Source organism: Battus philenor, unplaced genomic scaffold, assembly GCF_028537555.1.
Source record: "Battus philenor isolate CCGP_79_NKW_IND1 unplaced genomic scaffold, ilBatPhil1.0.hap1 SCAF_1, whole genome shotgun sequence".
NCBI lineage: Eukaryota > Metazoa > Arthropoda > Insecta > Lepidoptera > Papilionidae > Battus > Battus philenor.
Genome location: NW_027181661.1, coordinates 14,003,621 through 14,029,072, shown reverse-complemented (window position 1 = coordinate 14,029,072; position 25,452 = coordinate 14,003,621). Strand labels below are relative to the sequence as shown.

Below are 25,452 nucleotides of genomic sequence, written 5' to 3'. Positions count from 1 at the left end.
AGCTATATACTAGTCCTTATCTCACTTAGGATGGACTTCCACAAAGTAACGCCTGAATCTATTAGATATTTATTTTTTTGGTCACAATATTGAAATTTCACTACAATAATTAGTTCGAGTAGTCAAATTTAAGAATACTTAATTGTCACCTGGTTTGTGTTTTATAATACTTCAATATTTAAAACAAATTAAAATTTCAATATTTGCCATAAGAAATTTCTAAATTGAAGATTGTTATAAAATAACTCAATAACTTTTGGTTTTTGGCACTGAAAGTTTTCTAGAGTAGTGACTGAGTAACAGACTCCGGATTGGTAGGCCCTTCTCTATATTGACCTTGGATTTAGCCAAGATTACATGAAGTTTTTCTATATGGGCAGTGCAAGAATAGTTATAATTTATATATATATAGCCATTAGTATGGTAGTGATGATGCTTAATACTATAATTCTATTATTATTGGAAAACCCTCTTCATTTTTTAATTGTCAAATGACATAATCTGTTAATTAAATGTTGTGATGATAAATAATGATAGCTGTGTATGTTTGTTAAAAGAACATGAATAAATGTTGGACCCATTATTATTGATTTTCATGACCCCATATTCACATGTTGTCATATGCCTGTAATATATCCAAAATTGTGTAATCCTATGATTTTCTCATTTACAAAAGTTTTTAAATCCTTTCCTTTTTTTACCTGAACTGTATGTTGGCATTTTGTAAGTTTAGAATAACCATTGATCGTAATATATTTTTTTTACTAATCTGTTTTAAATATTCAAATATATATGTATATATATATTAAATTGAATAAATTAAAAAAAGTGTCAAAAGAATTCTTTACAATTATCTTCCATAATTAACTGCCACTTTGATTTGGTTATAAAATTTGAGTTGAATGAATGCTGTGTTAACTGGTATGGTTAATAAAATATAGACAATTGCAAGGTGTCATTTTCTTTTTTTTTGTCAATAAGAGTTATATTAATTAAGACCCAAAATTTAAAAAAAAATTCATTCAATGTGTAATTTACTAATCTTAGTGAATATTTTTGTCGTCTTTCACACTCAATGAAGCATTTATGTATTTTACAAAGACAGGAAAATAATATTTATTTTAACACTTCTTTTGTAATTTTTTACAATGATGGCGCGTTAACAATTATTCACGTGACTCATTTAATATTTATGTATCAATGTTAGGTAAGCCTACAATGTTCAGAAAAAAAGTAGTTCACCACAGAGGTTCATTAATTATACGTATGGTATATGCAAGACACTATCAAAACAGCAAGTCAGCGTTACTTTTTTTTAAAGCTTATCTAAATAAAATATAATCCGTCCCATACTCCCAACTTTTTTCTATAAATCGTGAGTTTCGTTTCGGTATATGTATTAGTGTTCACATATGTAATTTTTAATTAATGTGGCGTGGATAGATCCCCATAAGTTGGATAGAAAGCGATAGCGACGACTGCGGGAAGTTACTGAATGCGAGCAGCACACGACTTTGAGGCAGACTTAGGCTTTGCAGCGAGCGTCTATCGGTTGATCTGAGATATACATGATTTGAAATTTCTGCTTCATGTGAAAATGGTACATCCGTTATTAATCGACGAAAGACTAAAACTTTTCGTGGCAAGATTAAATGTATTTCCTGATAGTTATTTTGACAGTAAATGTCATTAAACTTTTTTCTTTACAAAAACTTTTCCTATCACGAGGTGCAAATTTCCAAATAAATTATGTTAATATAACGTTGGGGCCAAGAAAGAAACTTTTATTCGTTTGTTATAGAAGATTCGTGTATGTCGTTGATTCTTTGAGAAATTTCTGCGACGTTCTCTTGTATTTAAAAGCATCTCATTTTATTTTTTCTGTAGTTAGAAACAGTACGACTTTAAAATAAATTGAAATTACCCAAACAACAACAATAACGTTAAAAATAAAACAGAATACCTCACTTTTTGATTGAGAGAAACACATTTAGGTCAAGAATTTGTTTTAAAATGAAATCGAGTCGAATAACAAATTTCTGATAAGACTACGTTTATGATTTTCAATACAGTAAAAAAAGGTAATATCATAGGTAATCGGCCATTTAATAGGTAAATAATATGGTATATATTGCATGAACCTCCCGAATTCAACACCTAATTGTTTACTTTTTTATGTAGAAGACAAGTAATAATCTGTATTAATAATGTCTTAAGCGAAACCGTTTGAAGATAGAGATGGAAAATTATTTTATTTATCTTACCTTCCATATTAATAATGATGTATAGATAGTTAAATTATTTTATGTACATGAACAATTAAAAAAAAATATGCCTCTAATCGTTATTAATGCGGTAATATAAAAAATTGCGCTGTTTATATTTCAGCAGAGAAAACTTAAACAGGCAAACATAATTCAAACGCTTACATATTCTGTAAATGATACCGTACGTTAATTCACGAGGCCCTAACTCTAATCAAACAAGTTTCTCTAAAACTATCCGATCGCATCAGCTGGCGGGAAAATTTAAATTTAATTTCACAAAAACTATTTCCAAATCGATCTTTTCGGATTATGGGCTGCTTTATGGAAAATTTTAAGAGCTTTCAATATTCTTGACAAGTCGCTTTTTATTATAAGTGATTAAATGTTTTATGAAATAAATCGCGTTTGCGAACGAGCAAGACATTTGTCATTTAATCGCTTGTTTCTTTGATTTAAATAAAAGTGCTCAATATAGTAATGTGAAATGTTTCATATGTTAAATAATATTTTGTCATTTAGAAGTATTGTTTAACTCGGTGTAACACAACATAATATTATACTTAGATATAATATCAACAAGTGCATACACAATAAGAATGCAAATAGAAACTTACGCTACAACATATAATTGGGGCAGAATCAAATATTAAACACATAAGCAAAATAAAAAATCGCCTTTCTGCCAATTAATTAAACATCGCAGGAAGTATATTGACATGGTTTTTTACATCACCTTATAAACCTTATACATACCTCGAAAAAATTCCTATCTTCTATATCCAGTGGCTCCATTACTGCGTAGTCTCCCATAGAAACCGATTGAACGCCGCCAATTCACCAACTAGTTACGCGGTTTTAAATTGTATGCTTAATCAATATTATTAATTATAATACAAATGATTTATTGAATTTTACAAGCAGCTAAACGTATAACCGTGTGTTTTTTTTTTAATTTTTCGCGTTACTTATTACATTATTGGTGTATCTGGGAAGCAACAAATAGATAAACATATGTTTGCTGCAGCGCGCATGTCTAGTTTGCATCTCCCAGTAAGGGTTATACGACTAAAATGTAATAGCCATTTAGGTCTTTTATTACTCTGGAATGGCTAGCTAACGTAACTTACCCCCGTTATATATAGTGGAAAATCGTTTAGAGATGCATCTTATTTTTGTCGATATTATAAAAAAAATGCGGGAGTTCTTTCATATTATTCATTAGTCATTGTATTTTATAAACAATTATCGATTATCTACGTTTTACAAACGATTTTCAGGATTGTTATAAAATTGGTCATGGAGACCATCGACGTAGGCTGAAGAATTGCTTTTCTGAAGGGGCATTAGGCAGGGCACATCGTTCTTCCTGATTGCTGATGGGACTGAAAGCTTCGTGAATGGCGACCACGAGCTGATAGACGCGGCGTGAGCAGACTCTTCTCTAAATGAACCGACGACATAGTTGAAGTCGCAGGAAGTCGCTTGATGCGAGCAGCACAAGACCGATCCTCATGGCGATCTTCGTAAGAGGATTTTGCCTTGCCATGGGCGTCATTCGATTGACATGATAATGATGACGAATAAAATATTATAAGAATCCTACAGCGTTTTTCTTTATTCTTCGCTTTACAACTAAAAACAGATTTGCACCCAAAATATATAACCCCCTAGCTTAGCATAACAACTCGTTATTATAAAAACCATTTTTGTTTACCTTTAAACTCATAACGAGAAAGCTTTTAATTACCAATGTCACTTATCGGTACCCATTAAGTGTAAATTAAAAGGCGTAGGCACATACCAGCATTAACATTAAATTGTATTAATATTTAAAAATGTTATTTTTAAGAACAATTGAAATTAAATTGAATAGACTTTTGATAACATTGCGATATTTATGCATTGGTTTATTAGCATTAAGCTACATCGATGTCGCAGCGCGGTGCAGCATTGCTCTCTAGGATGTCTATGTCAGGACCTCTAGATTATATTGATTTTAACTCCCTGTAATTTCTTTTCCGATACATCTATATCTGTTTCATTCTAGCGCCGGTGCGATTAAATTGCTTGTTGTATGCGTTCATGATTCACGTCATACATCATGTAAAATGAAAACTTGCACGTAGTTCCGACCTTTGTTCTACTTTCGAATCTACTACGACCGAAGCTTTAATTATGAAAAAATATACGTGGTTTTATTTACCACGATTCATTGAATTTTAAAAAGACCTGTGTAGCAAATTACAACGTTTTTTCATAAATAATAATTTCTAAACTGAGTATTTTTACATAAATATATATTTGTTGACGCGGTAATTAGTTTTTTGGTTCTCAAGCCTTTTTGAAAATGAAGGTGTTATTAAAAAAAAAACTAGAAAACTTACTGGAACTGATCGAAGCGATACTCCATAACCTTTGATCTTTTATGTAAACAACGGTCAAAGCCTCGAAAATATAAGGTTTTGTACGGACAGAATATATGTCTGGGTGCATGATAATTCGGTTAGACTGATCAGATAATTGCTATTCTAAATGTATAGCTCATTTGCTGTCAATTAACGTATGGTATGTATTCCATTTCATAACAATGGTTTCAGAAAAACTAAATAACGTAATGATAATAAAAGCGTTTTTAGAATTTGGATTACTACATATTACAGTTATATTTATAGCTGAATATCAGTTCCTGCAGTCTTTGCACTGCCCGAAGTTTTTGGTCCGTCGCATTCAAATACAAAAACAAGTTTTTATAGTGATCACTTTATACAAGTTGGTTGCGAAAACCTTTATCGACATAGCTAATTCAGCTATGTCAATTAGGTTTTCATTGACAAATGTACAGGTTATTTACCGCTTTCAAATTTACACCTGTAACTAATCACTCTGTATATAAATAAGAATTAATATTAAAATAAGACCAGACGTACAAATTAATTCGGTTTGATTCCAAGAGAATTTAACAATGAAAGTTTTTGATGATTAGTAAGAGATAAAAATTTTAAGGAGAGAACTTAAAGAAATAACAGCATCTGTAAACATACATTTTGTTACAAACTAATTGTACATTTCTCTTGTGTTCTCGAGTTATTAATTGTGTAATAAATGACCTGCAGAGATGGAAAAGTCATATTATAAAACTACCACTTAACAATACTTGTCTCTACAAGTTTTATGCCATTCTCTCCGTAATAATCGTATCGGAAGTTACAAAATAATATTTTACCTACTACCTATTTTGCCATAATATTTTTAAAATACACGTTTTTTAAAAACCACAAATTAGTTGTTTTTAAATTTTTAATGAAATTTGTTGAGAAGATGATTATGTTATCCTTTAACTTTTCTGTTAGAGATAATGATTTAAATTGTAATATTTAATTATATTTATCAATAGTTAAAACACCCTACCATTATTATAGGACATTGTTCACATTTATGAAACATGATTAAAAAATTATATTACAAGTAATTTTGACCTGAAGTGAATGTATAAACCATCGGTGCAGCTTAAAAACATTGGAGCTTAAAATTGTAACTTTGATTATCACAATGATTGCGCTATTACTATTAGTTACGGCATCCTTTAAACCTAAACATGGCTCCCGATATTGTACTATTTGGACAGAAGAGTAAAAGTTACGGCAAAAATCAGGTGGATTTGGTTTTGTAGACCACTGTCCTTATTGCTAGTGCTCGTAACCGACTGCTACTAAAGCTGTGCAGTTCTCAGTGTTACAGCAAATTAGTATTGATAACGTAGTTAAAACTGACGTGCCTTTTCAAACGCTGGATGCTTTAAATAATAAATATTAGCGTCTAAAAGCAGTAAAAATTTTGCGTAAAATTAAAGATTAAAATGTATCCTAGAAATTTCTTAGCGTGTAACATGTTCTTTATTTAGTATATCGTGCCTCACGCGAAAAGACCTTTTTCGTGCTTTGCGAACTTTGGTGCGGACAAAATTAGATTTTGATTAATAAAAAACTACGTATGAGAATTTCACACAAGAAATGAATTGGGTCTTAGTAAATAAATGGTAACTCTTGGACTATGTCTAAATGTCCATGAAAAAGGGCTACATTATAGCTGGTTAACTGATAATAAACTTAAATATGCAATATAGTAGATGTAAAATATACTTTTTTACATTAATTATGAAAAATAATAGCTTGACGATAAGTTGTTTTTATCGTTTCATCATAACTATCATCTTCATTGTATAATCTGTATAGACAACTATCAGAATGCTACTTTTGCACTCTGTGTCTGTGTTTATTGAAGTGACACTGTCGTGATATCAGCTTTCTACTGTGAATAAAAACTTGTATGATTTTTTTAGAGCATATTTATCTACGCCCTAAACATTAAACGTGGTGCCTTATATACGTAACTTAAATATTTGAAATCAATAACTTTTCTTTATCAAAATTAGTTTTAAAATGTACCACTGTGAGTAGACTAGTGAGTATTAATACCTTTTTTTTATTTTATAGTTAAAATAAGCATTGCATTCATCACAATTCTTCAAAATTCTTTAATATTATTCATTAATATATGTTTCACTATCAAACATTAAAAAACAATTTTCTTTATCTACTTTGCTTACTTTTACATTAAAGGGGGCGTCATCGTGGATTCCTAAAATTTTATCTCAATTTATATTTTATTCAAAGTACATTTTTATTTTGTTTAAATGGTTAACCTATTAGTATATCTTTTTGGCCAAGACTTAATATAATGTAAAGTTAATTTTAAAAGCCATTTTCCAAACAGGAAACTTTTGAATATGCACATAAGACAAACGAAAAATATTTACGTAACTGAATCGGTTATTACTTTATAATACTTACTTTTGAATATTATGTGGTGAAACCTACAAATGAACACATATCATAAATTAATTAACTAAATCTATGTTCCAAGTGCAGTTCCAAAAAAAATGTGCACAAAAGTCACTAATGGTTAATAAAGCATTTCTAGAAAGTCATGTATTCATTTTCTTCCACTTAAATAAAAACATTCATTGTCATAATCATGTCAGCTAACAGATGGTAACTTTGAGGCATAGGCATCCGACAGAAATTGCTTAAATGACTGATCTTGTGCTTCCCATTATTATTAGCATGATTATACCTAGGTTAAAGCATAAGTCATAGCCTGGCTGTAAATTCATCCTCTTAAAGCGGAGGAAAATATTTGGAAGAAAAATAAGCTTGAACATCAGTGTGCATTATTGTTGACTTCATATGGTATTTTAACAATAATACTTATTTTCTCTGGTAAAAATATTTCTATACATACAGTGGAATCTTCAATATCTATTAATAGAATAAATGTAGCAAAATTATTAGATCTAATCTGGTGAAATTGTAATATGTAGTGGGCCTAGCCATGTATATCATGGGAGCTCTCCAGCTTTGCTAACTAAATATGTGTTTTGGCCAAGCACTCTTGCATTCTACTGCCTCAAACTTGCTGAATCTGAGGTAGAAATAGGTAGGAAAATAGAAGAGGAAAGTGTTACCTCTGTCATGGGCGATGACAAATGCCGCCCTACATTCCTAGTTCTGCAAAGAAGTGGTACTCCAGAAACAGAAAAACCTAGAGTGAGGACTAAAATAAAGACAGGTGAAGCCCAACTACAAAAACATAAAATGTTATAAAATATCAAGCCAACTATAGATGTAATTTAATAAATAAATAATAGTGAAAATTAATAATAAAAATTTGTAAACTAAAACTTGTTAATAAATAAAAATGCTGTAGTTAGAAGCAAATGTTAAAAGGAATATTGATGAGAGTAATAAGGCGATGTGCGAAAGAAGATATAAAAGTGATGAAAGAAAGAAATTGTGAAGAATGTAAGGAAAGTGAAAAAGATATTGTGAAGAATGAAAGAAAAAAGATGTATAAAAAATATACTGAAAAAACTATTTAACCTGGTATTGGATATACTCCTCTGCCCCACAATAAGCTGGGGGATCAAGAGGCCCCAAAACCAGGAGCTATAAAAAATAGCAGCTAAATCCATGAGCAGCCATGAAAATCCAGTACAAAAAAAATATGGGATTGTAAACAAATGCTATACAAAGCTTGTAGTTTTATGGCTAAATAACCAAATTGTAAATAAATTTAGTTACAGATACAAAATTAAATTTATTTTTCAAAGTGATGACTTTTATAATGTATACCAAACTAATAACATAGAAGTGATAAATTTCATTTTATTTTCAAAAATGTATTCAAATTTAAAAGTAATGCATTTTTTAAATTTATGTCCCCGATTAAGTAGAATGATAAGTGTTTATCTTTGGTAGCCCGTTTCCCTTCTACTGTTTTATATTATTATCAATAGTTATGTCTGTTATATGAATGAAATAACACAAAATGAATAATATTAAAAAAAAAATTAATACAAAAGTGATTACTGATTTAAATTTATATTTGTGACAATAAAACATTTTTGTTTGATTTTTGATAGAAGGATTAATCAATAAGGTGTAAGAAATTTTCTAGCATGAGCATCATTGTTATAAAAAATAGTAACACTAGACAGAGTTTATTTTGTATTATCAAAATAAATTTGGAAAGAGATTTACGAACATTATATGATACATACATACACATACTGGGTTTAAAATATAAGGCATGGATAATTCATGAAATAAGAATAAGAAATATATCCTTTTTATTAGTAGAATTACTACTTGGGCTGTCAAAATGTGCTACGATTAGAGTATTGGACTGTAATACAATGTGAGACATTAACTTTTAATCATTGTAGCTTAGACTTTATCATAAGCTTTCATCTGCAAGCATTTATAACTGCTTTCATTTTTGGTTGCAGCAATAGGAATGGAACGGTTTCCTCTCAAATCGTCGGCAAGTAAGATGGCTACTACATACCAGTCTGTTTACAAAAAGGTATTTATAAATCTTATTTTTTTAAAACATAACACAATTTTTTTTGGAATTTGAAGAGATATAAAACAACAAGAAGCAATGCTTGTTACTTCATTATGGTATAAATGGGTATTATCGACGACTGACAGCCCATGAGGGCCTTTGAGTTTTGTTACTCTGTGGAGCAATCTTAGAGCTCGGCAAACTAGCAGTATGTAGAGACCAGAACTGAGGCTACTCTAAAATTTAATTTTCATTAATTCCAAGACATAAATATTTTATTATCTTTTTTCCAGGACATAAATATTTATGTTACTTTTATAAATCATAATCCAACTTCTATCGAAATGTGGTATTTTAAAATATCTCAAAATAGTTGGCGTGTAATGGACAGTAAACACATTGTATTGAATGTTTTATCGCTGTAACAAACATATGCTAAACTTGATAGGGTTTGTGCATTTGCAGATACATGCAGAATATTTATGGATCATTATTAACTACATTAATTTTTTAAAATCTTGCTACAATTTATCAATATAAGTCTCATATATATCATGGAAATTGATTAGTAAATATGTTATAAAGAATTTGGTAAAGTAAAAACTTTGTTCATATAAAATTGCATGTTCATCATAAATCTTTTATTTGAAAAATCAGTTGGTATCCGTATATATAATTTTTCCCATGTTGAAATCTTACATTGGATTTTAATGATCTAAACCAACTTCATAATTATGGGATTGACAATTCAAAGCCAAATCGCCCACGTAGCACTATTTCAACGCGTAAGTTGCCGGCAGACACTCATCATGTGGAATAGGTTGTGAATTTTAGGATTCTTGAATATTACCTTTTTTCTTTAGACACAAATTTTTTAACAATTTATTTAATATTAATTTTGCTTTTTGTTTATAATAATGATTTAAACATTAAGTGCCCAAATATATTTTCGTATTTTGTCAATAAAATGCTATAGTTGAAAGTCATATATTTTACATGAGTATGTAGCTGTATGCATGTTTCTAAAAGATAAGACTAATGCAGAATTGCGGTGTGAATTAGTCGGCTTAAAATACATTAAATGACTTGTTTCGTTCGCTCAGAAAGCCGTCGCCGACTTTGCGAACTTAATGAACGCCTCCCTCAACCCTCCTTGCTGATAAAAATACGTATAATACTTTCATAGCAAACCTCTAGAAGAGAAAGGAAAATTCCAATAAAATTTCAAGAGACATCGTGACGAGTCAGTACATAAGTGGAAATTTTTTACATATATATGATTTCCACTTATGTATTGTCACATAGATAGATTATGATAACAAGTATAACGAGTTCTTATTACATTAATTCAAGAAATATCTTACGCAAATAAACACGAAAACCATTGGGTGAAAAATAATCTTTCAGAATAGGCACAGTAAAATGATGTCAGCGGTTTTATTATGACAGTTTTATTTCCTTATCTGGTGATGTTTTCAGTAAACTGTTTCAGATAAATTATTTTGTCCTGTCCTAACGATATTTATGTTTTTTTTTCTAATTGATAGATACATTTCCAGAACGATTCTCGGATTTTTTGTTTTTGTGAAAGTTATAATTAGAAAAAATATTATAATTTGAAATATGCTTAACTTTCTGGTTGGTAGTATACTTTGAACCTGCGCCGTCATACCGTAGTAAATAATACAGGAAGTCTTACAACCACAAGTCATACGATTAGGTTTTAAATCCATCATATAGTACTCGTGTGTCTGTCAACCAGTTTATTTTATGTACGTATAAAAATACTAACATTTATGTAGTTATTGTTATATAGCAATCAGAGTTTAGCTGTTTACTCACTCTTTGTTATTTTTATGGTTTTTATACAATCTTACTTTTATGGTTGTTGTAAAAATATGAGGTAACTTTGTTATTTTTGGCAATTAATTTAGACTTTTATGAATCATGTAGGTTTGGTCGTCGAAGAAACTAAGAATAGCCATTTTTATGTTAAAATATCCGTGACAAAACATCGATTATGCTAATTAATGTTTTGTGACGGATTCAGAGTTAACTAGCGCGATAAAGTTTGACAGTATAGTAAACACATATTAATTCACATTGTGATCGATCTTATACCCTATTTTAACTCGTAGAGAAGTCTCGAGCATGCTTTGATCGAGTTATGGCGTGGCTAGTGAATCTTTAAATCAAAAAATTAAATAAACCGTGTAATAAGCTGTATGATATTAAATTTTTCCGCTAATTTCTATTTCGTAATTTATTGAAATTTTAGTATTAATAACTCATTATTATACTGTCAATTTTAGTAATCTTACCTGAAAATATTATCATGTACGTACTGCGTTTATTAGTATTAGGAACAACAATTGGAACACAACAGCTGCGTAGAGTATGAAGTGGGATGGAGATAATTCACTGCAGTTTTCCAATTGACGGGTCCGATTTAAAGCCGCTGTATAGATGTCAACTGGATGTTACTATGGCTGTACTATACTGTAACTATACAGTATTGTAACCATCAGCCCAATTGACTACAATTGTCACTGACAATCGAACAGTTTAAATCTTTGCAGAGCGGTTCCTAGACGAGGTAATTTTTAGTCAAAATAACTACATAGACGTTTACTTAGACATTACCTCATACTTATTCGATCTTTAATCACGAAGAAATAAATAATTCAATAGAACTATTTGGCGTATCCTTCATTGAAAGGAAAAGGATGAGCATAGAGTTCACCAGATATTGCGTCACCCTAGCACGATATACAGGTTATTTGGTGATAGGTGTAAAAGCTTTAAAGATGAGAATGAATTTAGCTTTTTAAAATTACTTCGTATGAATGGTCGCTCTTATATATATACATAATAAATAAGTATATATTATAATATGTTGTAATATGAATGTTGAGATCATTTTTTGTCACTGTATGTAATGATATGCAATATTTATTATTTCTGTAAGTTATTCCTTCTGTGTATACATAATTAATTGAAAAACTAATTCTATAAAGTCCATTTGCATCATATAAGTTATTAGTTTTAATATAATGACACCACATTAGCATAATAATTTATTCCATAGCCAACAAGTTGATTTATAAAAGGAAAATCAAACATTAGTTCAGGTGCTATTTTATATATTTAACATGTTAGGATTCACAAGATGTTATACGACCTTTCGAAGATATTTGATTGTATCCATCACGACATAGTACTTGTAAATTCAAACATTAGGGAGTGAAAGACAATGCACTGAAGTTGATAAAAACATACTAAGATAACAGTTTACAAATTTATAAATAAAAGTATCCGCGATCTGTAAAATGCAGATCAGCAATGAGCGTATCGCAGGGTTTAGTATTGGGGCCTTTATTATTTTTAATATATATGTACAACTTACCAATCTTAGCCCAAAACCTTTGCGAGATTGTATTGTTCGCAAATGACACAAATGTTTTATTTAATGTAGATAACAAAGCTCTTTCGTGAATATTCAATTTTGAATTCTAAAGAAACTAAATTGATAAAATTTTCTTTACCGAGTGTTAAATCAAACAACCCTGATAATATAAAAAAACAATAAATGGTGATGTTTTAAACTAAGTACTCTTCATGCATTTCCTGGGTTTTAGAACCGATTCTAAACTTCAATGGAGGCCTCACGTTGAGTCTTTTGCGGTCAGGCTTAGTGCTGCAGCTTATGCCGTTAAGAAGATAAACGATACTCTGATATTGATACTGTTAGGATGTGTATTTTAGTTACATCCATAGCACTATGTTTTTTGAATTGATGCTTTGGGGTAGAAGTGCGGATCTTGAAAATATATTTGTTTTGCAAAAGAGAACCAGCCATCCGTGCTATTTACAGCATAGGGCCGCGAGACTCCTTGAGAAAGCGTTTTAAAGACGTCAATATTCTTACAGTGGCCTCACGATATATTTAAGATAATATCTTGGACGTTTATAATAATGACAATAAATTAAAAAAAAATAGAAGTCCATAGTGTATATACAAGGCACCGTGAAAAAATGCCTGTATCAAAGTTTCGACTGCAAAAAGTCACAAATTCATTTTTCACAACTATAATACCTTGCGAAGCAAGTAGAGTCAAAAATAAGAATTCTGTTAAATATTTCCTATATCTTTTAAAATGATGATAATTATCTTCATTATGATGATCGGACTATCTTCATACACAACGTAGAAACTTTCATAAATTTATTGTTAAAATATAAATTTAAGCATCAGGATTGTACATCAGTGTTATAAAAAAAGTTAAATTTGTCACAGGCAACCTTTAGACTATTTATAAAATTAAATAACCCGGAATGCACTCATCATCCTTCGTGATATTACTACGATTGCATGTTGTGTGCATTGTGAATGAAATATAGGCTTCTATTATACAGATAGCCGGAACGGAAGAGGGACCTATCTATCTATGGAAGTGTTTAAACTGTAACGTTAAACAAGCACATGGTGTTTTCGTTTCTTTGTACAGATCCGTAGTTGTTTGGTTATATACTCATAAATTTATTTTCTTATGTATGTTTACTCTTTGAAATGTATGACGAATAATTTGAGTCTCCTTTTAAATATTGTCTTATATATGTATCAATAATCTTGACAAAGGGCGGAAAAAGTACGAATGGACGAGGCGTGGTGACGCCAGGAGAGGATGACATGGTCGATATCACCCCTGGATTGCAACAGGCCGCCGCCGCTTCGCCAACGACCCCTACTAACCATGGAACCTTTCAATTATACGAGCACAGCGGTAGAGCATCAAACGCCAGCAGCAATTGTAAGTAATCAAATTTCCTTAGCTTGGCAATTGCAACCGATTAAACTTCGGTCCGGCTATCTCTGCGCATGGAGCAACCATGCAGTGACCACCCAAGTTACCTTAACTCTTTCGCTTCGGAGCGCCTAAAAATGAATTACCCTCTCAGCCATTTATTTATGACAGAGAAAAAATTGATGTTTTTGGTTTGTACTTGATTTTGTGACAAATTATCTGCACAGGAAGCGTATGCAGCTATCGCGTTGGTAACCAACAAATTAATGACCATGATCATGCAATTGTTGACACGATAATGTAAAACAAATGTACACTGTCCGCCGAGAGAAAGCGTCTATAGCCGAGCACCAGAAGGCTCTGTACGCTAAGAAAAAGAGTCTATAGTTGGGCGCCAAAAGGCGCTGCTCGCAGCGAAAGGGTTAAACCCTGTGGCATCTCAATCCGTGTCTCTGTAAAGACCCGTGTTCATGAACCGATGGAGTTAGCTTACTTACTAAATAAAAGGTGTCAGTGTTCAGCGACCTGCCAATGACAGGGGCTCCAATGAAAAAAAAACTTTTAAATAGTGCACGCGGTGTGTCCTCCTGTTAAACAAAATTACTATTTATTTCGCCTTTTTTCCATAGATTGGAACCTTATGCACATAACTACATAATAAAATATTATTTACATTATAATACAATGGTTTTACATGTCGACTGTCTAAATACGGTAATCTAGTTTTACATTTCACCGGAGAATGGTTTGAAACGATTTACTTCGTCCTGAGACGTAACGGGTAACGAGTAGAATTCGATTCATCACGATGGAAACGTGATCTAGTTTATTTAACATGATCTGTTAAGGTTTTTTATAGCAGAGATATAGATTACAGTTATGTTTAATAGTTGGTCGTAGCTCTACGAGTGTCCGCATCTGTCCGTAAAATACCGGTTTATTGGTACCCAAGAATTTTTGCTGTGCGGTTGGCATCAGCAAACAACACAGCAATTTTGCGAATGTTTCGACTATAATAAATAAACCATGTTTTAATAATTTTTGAATCATACTTCACAATTATATTTATACATATGTTTTATACACGAATGAAAGTTACATTTTATGATTACAAACGCAAATGCAGTATTGGTACTGATTATTTGTTTCTTTTTTCAAGCATACATCGCTCAATACTTCAGCTCGTCTACCGGTAAGAGAGCGAAGTCAACATCTATTCACAAATAATCCACCCCTAATAATTTACTAATTAATTTTGCTTCTTTCTTAAGATTGTTGTGCAATCATTTTTTGTCAATTCTTTGCTTGTATGTACTTATTGACTAATGACATTTACTATGTGTCTGTTATAACGCTTTTATGTCAATACTAAATTTTTAAAATACAACTAATACCAATGTAGACAGACGATCCGCTTGTTTTTGTTTATTTTAGCAACCGGTTAAAAATAAATGGTGAAATGGTGGAGAGAATAAGTGGCAACATTAAGACGAATTCTTAAAAAGACCAGCTTATACGAAGTTCTTTATGGTAGTTTTTGATAGAAAACTCAGGACTAAGGTTCACGTCAATAATTTTACAAATAAATTAAACAGAAATGCTTTTAAAGCAAAAATACTGGAGATATCTTTAATTGTAATGTTAATTTTAATAATACATTGAACCTTCTGAAATTATCAATTTTAAATTAAAAAGTTTCCAACTAAAAATAGTAACTCTGGGATTTAAACAAAGTACATTCAAACATGTTTCTAGGCATCAGAAAGTAAGCCCCATGAAATTAACTTGATGTACAACATACCCCGAAATTCATTGATTATTTATAACGAATGTGCTTTAAAATGTCTTCTAAAAAAAATTAATAAATAATTGCTTCCAAAAAGAATGTAATTTATGATTTAAAAAATGAACTTATTCAATAGTTGTTGTTACAGTTAGAAAATAAAATTTCCTTCGTTATTTTATTACTATGATTACGAATTTTTACTTTTTTTTATTAGAACTTTCTTCTTCTGTCGATGTATTAATTTAAATAAAATTTAATAATTTATAAGTAACATTTGGAAAAAAATATGTTACATTTTGAATAATTGTTATGTAAAAATTATAATTTATATAATTATATATATATATATTTTATATATATATATATATATATATATATATTAAAAATTTAACTTTAATGTTTTATGAGTGAAATACGTTAAATCATGTTCAAGGAAATCACTTCCTAACGTCCCTTATACGTGTCCTGTAATTTATTTTGTTTATGAATTAAAGATGCCTTTGCAAACTTTGAATGTTTTTATGAATAAAAATTATTAGGAATAAAATTTTTAACTTTACAACCAAACAAAAGAATCTTCCTAATGATCTTATGGAGATGTACACTAAAACACTAACGATCAAAATTTAAAAATAAAATTATTAAGTAAATAGTAAGTTTTTACTGTTATAAAAATACGTCGATTACAAATATATTTGAAATAATTTCTCTTAATGTAAAAAAAAAAATGTGAGATTGTTTTTGCGCATGGCAACAAAGGCGTACCGCATATACTTTGACAATTGACGTTTTAGACGTCGACTCAATTATCGCTCGCACTTACCATCGTCATCTAATTTTTATTATTGACTTTTTTCTGTTTTTCATTAACGTAAGGTTTAAACAAATACAATAGAAGGTGAGTTTTATGGTAAACTTATATACCCAATTTCTTTTACATGGTTATTAGTAAAGTCTATCGTGAATACGATTTACTAATGTTGTACTAAATACTAGTAAATACATTAGTAAATAGTTAAATGTATTGTTGCAGGGGACGCAGTAATATTTTCCGGAATGCAAGGTACACATTTAAATAAAATAACGGTGTCTTACGAACTTGATATTAAAATTCTATTTTGATAATTGTTGATTATGAGTAATTACGATACACAATCTTAGCTTGAAATCACGTGACAGTTTACTTTGTTATAAATATTTTACGTTTTTTTATATCTATAAAAAGAAAAAAAAATTGCTAATTTCTTTTCAACTTTTACTGTGGATCTCACTATGTAGGATAGTTACCAAATACTGCTTAATTTATGTCAAAACATCGAAATTACGGTTCTTAGATTCTTTATTTATAGACAAAATATTGAGAAAATACTTTATTAACTTTACTGGTTGTGAAAAGCCTAAAAAGTTGCCTTACATTATTTTATGATTAATTAGGTTTACTTTTTTATTGAATAAATGACAATAGTGATGGATTTGTTAAAATTATGAATTTTATATAACTCTCAGTTAAAGGGTATAATGTGATATCTTTAAACATAGTGTAAAATTGTTACCCCATCCACTTCTGACATGTGATTATTACATTATTTCCATTGTTTATCTTTTGCATTACCTATGATTGTGATACAATGTTGCTTGCATTCATAAATTTTAGGGGATACTGATGATATTCCTGGTATTGGACAATATGATGACTTCCATACTATTGATTGGCAACGAGATATTGCGCGGGATCGGATGAGACATAGATATATTGTTAAGAAGAGACAAGATTCACTTTGGGATCTTATAAAAGTAAGCAGAATCTTGGGTTATTGTCAAGTAAATTTTGGAAATTAATATATAATATTTATGCCTTTTTACAGGGAGCGCATGATGCATGGTCAGGCTGGGTTTGTGTACTATTAGTTGGAGTGTGTACAGGAGTTGTGGCGGGTGTAATAGATATTGGAGCATCTTGGATGACTGATCTTAAATTTGGAATTTGCCCTCAAGCATTTTGGTTTAATAGGGAACAATGTTGTTGGTCAAGTGATGAGACAACTTTTGATAAAGGAAATTGTTCACAGGTAGGTTATAATAATGATTATTTCCAGTGATTACCATTTTTATTTTACATTTTAATGATTATTACATAAAAGAATTTACTACAAATGAATTAATTTTGATTTTTATGTTAACAATACAATTATGATATAAATCATTTTCATCATCTTGGCATGTTGGGCATGTATTAAACCTTGTAAACAGAAACTATGTGTGTGCACTTGACAGAAGATGCAGTCAAAGTTTTTTTGTCTATAATTATCATGATGTTTTATTACCAAAATGCTTAAATATTATAGTAATTCAATTTTAGCTTAATTAAGTAAACACAAGTTTTCAAATAATTTTCTTTTTCGTAAAATAGGAGGAATAGTAATATTTAATATCAATTGTACTTGCAAATCAAAGAAGTGAGATTTCTCTCAGACAATGACTGCTGCATCACATAGTGTAAAGTTGGATACTTTATAAGCACATGTGGAGCCATGCACCAAGATATGTTGATGTATCTTTACTATTTGTATAGTCAAATGTATAGTATAAATTAATCTTGCAGTGGTTGACATGGCCACAAGTATTTGGAGATACCGAAGAAGGTGCTGGAGCATACATTATCGGCTACCTTTTCTACATAGTGTGGGCCCTTATTTTTGCTGCTCTTTCTGCTTCCCTTGTGAGGATGTTTGCACCATATGCCTGTGGTTCAGGTATGTAGTTTTCACTATCAATGTAGAATTTTGAAGCACATTTTGCTCTTGTTTAAATTAAAGTGAGATATTCCTGCAAGATGTCACTGAATTTCCAACTATATATTTTGTAACAACCTTAAATCATCATCATTTTTAATTTTATAATGTTTCATATTTTTAACACAGGTATACCAGAGATTAAAACAATTCTAAGCGGATTTATCATCCGTGGCTATCTAGGTAAATGGACACTCATCATCAAAGTTGTGGGGCTGATATTGTCTGTGTCGTCTGGATTATCATTGGGAAAAGAGGGACCTATGGTGCACATTGCTAGTTGTCTTGGTATGCTAAAATTTTATTTATTTATTTATGTGTCTATGTTAATAATATTTGTTTCTTAAATCCATTTTACTGCAGTAAGTTATGTAGTTGGTAAAAATATTTTTTGATTTAGGTAACATTTTGTCATACCTGTTTCCAAAATATGGTCGCAATGAAGCTAAAAAGCGTGAGATTCTCTCTGCAGCAGCTGCAGCTGGTGTTTCTGTTGCATTTGGTGCCCCTATTGGTGGAGTGCTATTCAGCCTTGAGGAGGTATATATGTTTTGCCATTTTTTTTTAAAGTTTTTAAGTTCTGTTAATGGTAAACATAACTAAAAATTTATACAAAATTTTCATTTAATTAACTGCCTATATATACAATATTTAAATAAAAAATATAACGAAAAACTTTTGAATTAGTTTTTTACCTTTTTAAATTAAATTATTGATTTAAGCCCTATTGGTTAAGTTAAAGTATAATAGCAATATAAAGTAACAAAATAAAGTTTTATGGATTAAGTAATTCTTATTCATTTGAATATTTAACTAAACGAAAATAAAAAATGATAATAATTTTAGTTATGTTAATAATTTTTTAACAGGTGTCCTACTATTTTCCTCTGAAAACACTGTGGCGTTCATTTTTCTGTGCGTTGATAGCAGCTTTCATTCTGCGTTCAATTAATCCTTTTGGGAACGAGCATTCTGTGTTGTTCTTTGTTGAATATAATAAACCATGGATATTCTTTGAACTTATTCCATTTGTTGGGCTTGGAATCATTGGGGTAAGAGATGAGTGAGTTTTTTTTTAAATGGCATATTTTTGATTTTACAAATGTTATTTTAACATCTTGTTTGTGATTCAGGGCTGCATTGCAACAATATTTATCAAAGCCAATATTTACTGGTGTCGCTACCGTAAATACTCAAAGCTTGGACAGTATCCAGTGACTGAGGTTCTTGTTGTGACATTAGTTACAGCTATTATTGCATATCCTAATCCATACACCCGAATGAACACTAGTCAACTTATCTACTTGCTCTTTAATCAGTGTGGGATTTCAAATTCGGATCCTCTATGGTGAGTGCTTATATGAAATTTATAGTAACTTGAGAATATATAGATATTTAACAAAATGTTGTTGTTTTTTGCTGGAATTTAACATAATCTAAATTTAATACAAAACATTACAATTGTATTTTTTTTTCTAGTGATTACAACCGTAACTTCACACATGTGAATTCTGCTATTGAGAAAGCCGCTGCAGGTCCAGGCGTATACCACGCCATTTGGCTACTACTACTTGCATTAGTACTTAAACTTGTCATGACTGTATTCACCTTTGGTATTAAAGTACCTTGCGGTTTGTTTATTCCCAGTCTCGCTCTAGGAGCTATTGCCGGACGAATTGTGGGCATTGGTGAGTGTTCAATGATTTTTGTGTTTATACATATTACATTTGTGTAACAATTAGCTAATTTATATGCAATCATTTTCCAGGTGTGGAACAATTGGCTTATAACAACTCAAAGATATGGTTATTCTCCGGTGAATGTTCAACTGGAGATGACTGTATAACACCTGGATTGTATGCTATGGTTGGCGCGGCCGCTGTGCTTGGCGGTGTTACTAGAATGACAGGTACATTGACGGACAATGTAATATAAAAAAGAGAATGAGATTCAGATTGAATTTATCTTTTATTTCTTGTCTTTTGTTAATTAATTAACCAAATCAAATCACAATTATCATTAAAATTAATTAATATATTGACATGGAATAAAATATTATCAAAAATAGAGCTCTATTTAACTTTCCCAAAAAATAATGTTTTTGATTTTGATTTCAGTATCACTGGTCGTCATTATGTTTGAGCTTACGGGAGGAGTACGTTACATTGTACCGTTAATGGCAGCTGCAATGGCTTCTAAATGGGTAGGAGATGCATTGGGAAGGCAAGGAATATATGATGCGCATATTGCTCTAAATGGATACCCATTCCTTGATAGTAAAGATGAGTTTCAACACACATCTCTTGCTGCAGATGTCATGCAACCAAAGTAAGACCTTATTTGTGTTATATAAACTTGCGAATTTAACACTACTTATTTGCATTGCTCTGTTATGCCTAGAATGTTTATAACAAATTACATATTTTTTAAATATGTGTATTAGTGTTTTTAATTGTATGTTTTATTTTATAACTGTGATGATGATTTTCTGCTTATTTATTATGGTTGCTTTTATAATTTCATTTATTATCATTGCTCAGCAGTTGTGAATAAATGATGTTAATTAACACTAACATTAATTTGTACTCTTTTATGAGTACATTTGTTTTTTTTATATTTAATTGTTCTTCATAATATGGTAGGTTGTAATGGAACAAATATAATGTATTGTATTTGGAATGTATGCCTATGATTTTATCTTTCTCGCCTAGTAAATATGTTAAATGTTACTATTATATTATTTGATAACAAATATTGGTCCTGAATTTGGCACTGATATGAAAACAAGTTATTGGCGTACATTTGCATTTTAAGTGGTGTAATTACGATTTATCGCTACACAACAGAAATTTACTTAAAATTGTAAATGTTTTTAAACAAATTATGTGCCACATAAATTGGTCTTTTACGTAATTCGATTGATTTCTTTACAATTTAAATCTGTGAAATCATTTTATGTTTTTCTATTATGTTTGTTTAGGAACCAGCAGTTTTATACTTTTGCAAACAATTTTTGTCATAGTTACAACTCCTGATAAAATTGTTTTTGCTCCATATTTAAGTTTTTATAAAAAAGGCAATCATGTCCTACGGTATCATTTTATTTAGGGTTCCTTTTTTTTTGTTATTAGCATTTTAAATCGTTTTTTGTGTATCAAAATGGCGATTGAATAAAATTTTGTGCAAAGCGGCATTAATACCATATTATTGTAATAATTATTAATCAACATAAGTGTTAAGCAAGTAAATATAGATATATTAAGATTGTATATCTGATGTATATAAGATTGTGTATATATGTTATATAAATGTATCAAGAGCCCATATGTGATGTATTTGAAAGCCATAAGAGCAATTTTTATTTATGTATTCATTTATTCTTTTTAGACGCAACGAAACATTAGCCGTGATCACACAGGACTCCATGACAGTGGATGACGTGGAAACTTTACTTAAAGAAACTGAGCATAATGGTTATCCAGTAGTGGTGTCCAAGGAGTCTCAATATCTTGTCGGCTTCGTGTTACGCAGGGATCTAAATTTAGCCATTGGTAAATACTTTTACTAAATTCTAGCAGTCATTTTATACATTTGTTTATATATCTATTTCATATTTGTTTTTTCTGTACAACTCAAATACGCTAATGTGTTACTTAGTTTTGAATGAATAAACTGATTGTAGATGTTAAAGAAACAAGGTGAAATACAGGTTGTTTCCAAATTGTATTTTTTTAAAGAAATATTTTTTATTTTCCACATAAGTAGTTAACAAGTTCCTATTTTAAACAATCCTTTATACCTGTAATGATGATGATAGATTAATTGGGTAGCATACTAATTTAATTTTATTTAACCATGTGTTAGATCTGTTGACTAAGTATATGATGATTAGCAATTTAAGATTCTTCTAGCTCATATCACGGTCATGTATTTTTTTCATAATATTTACTTCTTATAAAGTTCCAATTTAGATTTTTCGTAGATAAGTATTATTTTAAAGCACTATTTAACATTATATAAGCATAAAACCTCTGCTAATGGTGTAAAGTTTTCAAAAAAAATGTTTTTTAATTTTTGTAAAAAATAATCCTCAGCAAACGCCCGTCGCACAATAGAAGGTATAACTAGTCAATCGGTAGTAATTTTCGCTGGCGCGACTAATCCACCAGCCGGCCCGCCTTCGTGCTTACCGCTCAATCGCATTTTGGACATGGCACCTATAACTGTAACTGATCAGACTCCAATGGAGACCGTCGTCGACATGTTCCGCAAACTTGGTTTGAGGCAGACATTAGTCACACACAATGGGTGAGTATATGTTTTACATAAATATATATAGGTGACAAGCTACACGACGTCCGCCCTTATAATGGGTGTTCTCTAAAAGAAAACAGAACATCACTGCCACTGTAAAGTACCACAACCAATTGACAATACCAATTTATTTTCTTATTTCACTTTATACAGCAGTCTGTCGGCACTGCAGGACATGAGTGGTGTGTGTTATCAGTTATACATACATTGTATAAGAAGTGTTTAAATAAATAAATAACAACACATTAATTTTTTATTGTCTCCTTTTTAGCCGGCTGTTGGGAGTAATAACCAAGAAGGATGTATTACGTCATGTAAAGCAGATGGATAATGAAGATCCTAATTCTGTTCTATTTAACTAATTTGTGCAAAGGAATTATAGTATTTAAAGCAACAGCGACAAATCAGAGATAATTCCTAAAGTTCATATTGCTTAAAGACGGAATAAGTGTTAATAAATTTCTCATGCTACAAATGCTATGCAATATATAATATCAGTGTAGTTGTTGAAATAGATTCATCTTAACTTATTACATATGCACAGCAATCTGTTTTCAGACAAGAAATTACTTTAAAATTGACTAGCTTCTGAGGGCTAGTTTCCGCAACCAAGCGGGGCATTGCGCTCATTTTGTGTCGGGGAACCAGTACTTTGAGGCTTATGTTCAACTTCAAGCCTGTGTCTGGCAATTATTTTACAGAATCATTAAAATTATTCATAAATTAAATAGCAATAATTATTTTTCTCACGGTACACTTATGATGCGATCGAATTTTCAATCTCAATTATAAATACATGACATTGTGCAATATAGAAACAACTTAAGGAAGGCTTATTCTTCTTTCTTTCACTTATTTCAATTAATTGAGATTTTTTCTTCTGACATATTGTTTCTACCAACTGTATTATTAATTATAACACAATTGTTCTTTTCATTTCATTACTATTTATATTATATAGATGTTATTTTGTAAATGATCTACATATATCAATTATAAATATTAACAATATTAAGCTAAGTCACATCATGAGTTATATTGTTAAATCTTGCACTTACATATTTTAGAGGTATCATATTTATACACAATCTATGTTATATACAATCAATCAATTTTAATTTTATTTTAGGTGTGTAGTATAATAATGATCCCATTAAAGATCAAATAAAATTTTTGTATGTTGATTTTAAATGAGATTTTATAGCAGTGTTTTCTAGCAGTCACAATTATTGTATGATACACATTATTACATATTCTTAAGGTAACAATCAGAGTTTCTATCAACACAAGCTATGATTTATGTAAAGGTGTCATATACAATAATAATTTACATTTGAATAGTCAATTATTTCAAGTTAATACTGGTTTTGTGTGGATTCCTAAAATATTGTGACCCTTGACTATCAATATTATTCATATAAGGGATTGAATTGTAATGTCATGTGATATACTATCCCCTGATTTGAAATAGTTGATTTAAATGTTTATCTTACATTGTTAGCTTAAATATGTAAGAATAAAGTAGTTTACATTATTTTGATTCAATTTAAAATCAACTTAGCAAATTTGTATACTTTTTACTTATAGTTAGAATTATTAGCCAAGGCTTGATAAAACCTTTAATGAATTATTACGTTTAAGCTGATTTTAAGCTGACTTTTTTTGAAGTTAAAACATAAACTGAATGATAAGCTAAGCTAGCTAAGGAAAAATGTAAGCAGATAAATTGAAATACAACAGGTTCCCAATCCTATTAAAGAAAATGATTTGAAAAATTTAGAACATTTATTAAAAATAATAATAACTTTAGTTAATGATGTACCGTTTTTAAATGAGTTTCCATTTATCAGAAATAGAATGTGTATAATGTATATATGACTCGTTATGACTTTAGGAAATAGGTGAAAGACTATTTATTCAAAAGTTGTTTTAAAAAAGTAGCGCCCTTTAAGCCTGGTAGGGGACGACATTAGAATTGATGATGTAATAGTAAAAAAAGTAAATAAATAGCAAAAAAGCAAATGGGATTGTTTATTAATTACAAGAAACAGTGAAAATATTTAGTTGATAAGTGTCCAAATGTAATTGTTTATTATTATGCACATTTTTACTTGATAATTATTTTTTTTATTCTAGCGTGCTTTAATATACGGTAGCTAAAGCAGTCTTATGATTAGTCAGGAATAGAGTAAGCGTCATTTCAGTTGATCACTTTACACAACATATAGGAATCATGGGAAGATACATGAAACATAGTCACAGTGTTTAACTATCTGTACATAACAATATCGATTTATTTTGCTGAACCCTCATTGTTGTACCATCGGATGTGTTTTATGAAAACTTGACTGAAAATTTAAATAATGTTTAAAAATTAGGTATTTGTAAATATACTTGATTTGTAAACGGTAGGTGTATCAAACAAACGAATTACCAGCACTTTTGCGGTGGTTTATACATTATAATAAAGCAAAGCTGTGTGAGGTATATTCCCATGTAATTCTACTGTGGCGCAACTTTTCTTCTGAGCCTAAATTATCTTAGGATTTACATATGTGATTAAATGGACGTGAAAATTAAAA

At 30.2% G+C, this 25,452-nt stretch overlaps 1 protein-coding gene across 3 annotated transcripts; it reads left to right on the top strand.

Moving 5' to 3' along the window:
* The first annotated feature begins 6,543 nt into the window (after positions 1–6,543).
* ClC-c (chloride channel protein 3) lies at positions 6,544–25,452 on the top strand. 3 transcript variants are annotated; one of them, XM_068763926.1, is made up of 18 exons: positions 6,544–6,728; positions 9,115–9,191; positions 13,813–13,984; positions 15,138–15,170; positions 16,798–16,827; positions 17,419–17,558; positions 17,630–17,833; positions 18,367–18,517; positions 18,686–18,844; positions 18,957–19,096; positions 19,426–19,608; positions 19,690–19,904; positions 20,036–20,244; positions 20,325–20,465; positions 20,674–20,884; positions 21,944–22,107; positions 22,651–22,864; positions 23,142–25,452. In XM_068763926.1, the coding sequence occupies exons 2-18, from the start codon at positions 9,123–9,125 to the stop codon at positions 23,230–23,232; spliced, it is 2,526 nt and encodes an 841-aa protein (XP_068620027.1). In that variant the 5' UTR covers positions 6,544–6,728; positions 9,115–9,122; the 3' UTR covers positions 23,233–25,452. The 3 variants fall into 3 exon arrangements, with proteins under 3 accessions (XP_068620027.1, XP_068620028.1, XP_068620030.1); XM_068763927.1 differs by lacking the exon at positions 15,138–15,170; XM_068763929.1 differs by lacking the exons at positions 6,544–6,728; positions 9,115–9,191; positions 13,813–13,984; positions 15,138–15,170 and adding an exon at positions 16,571–16,662.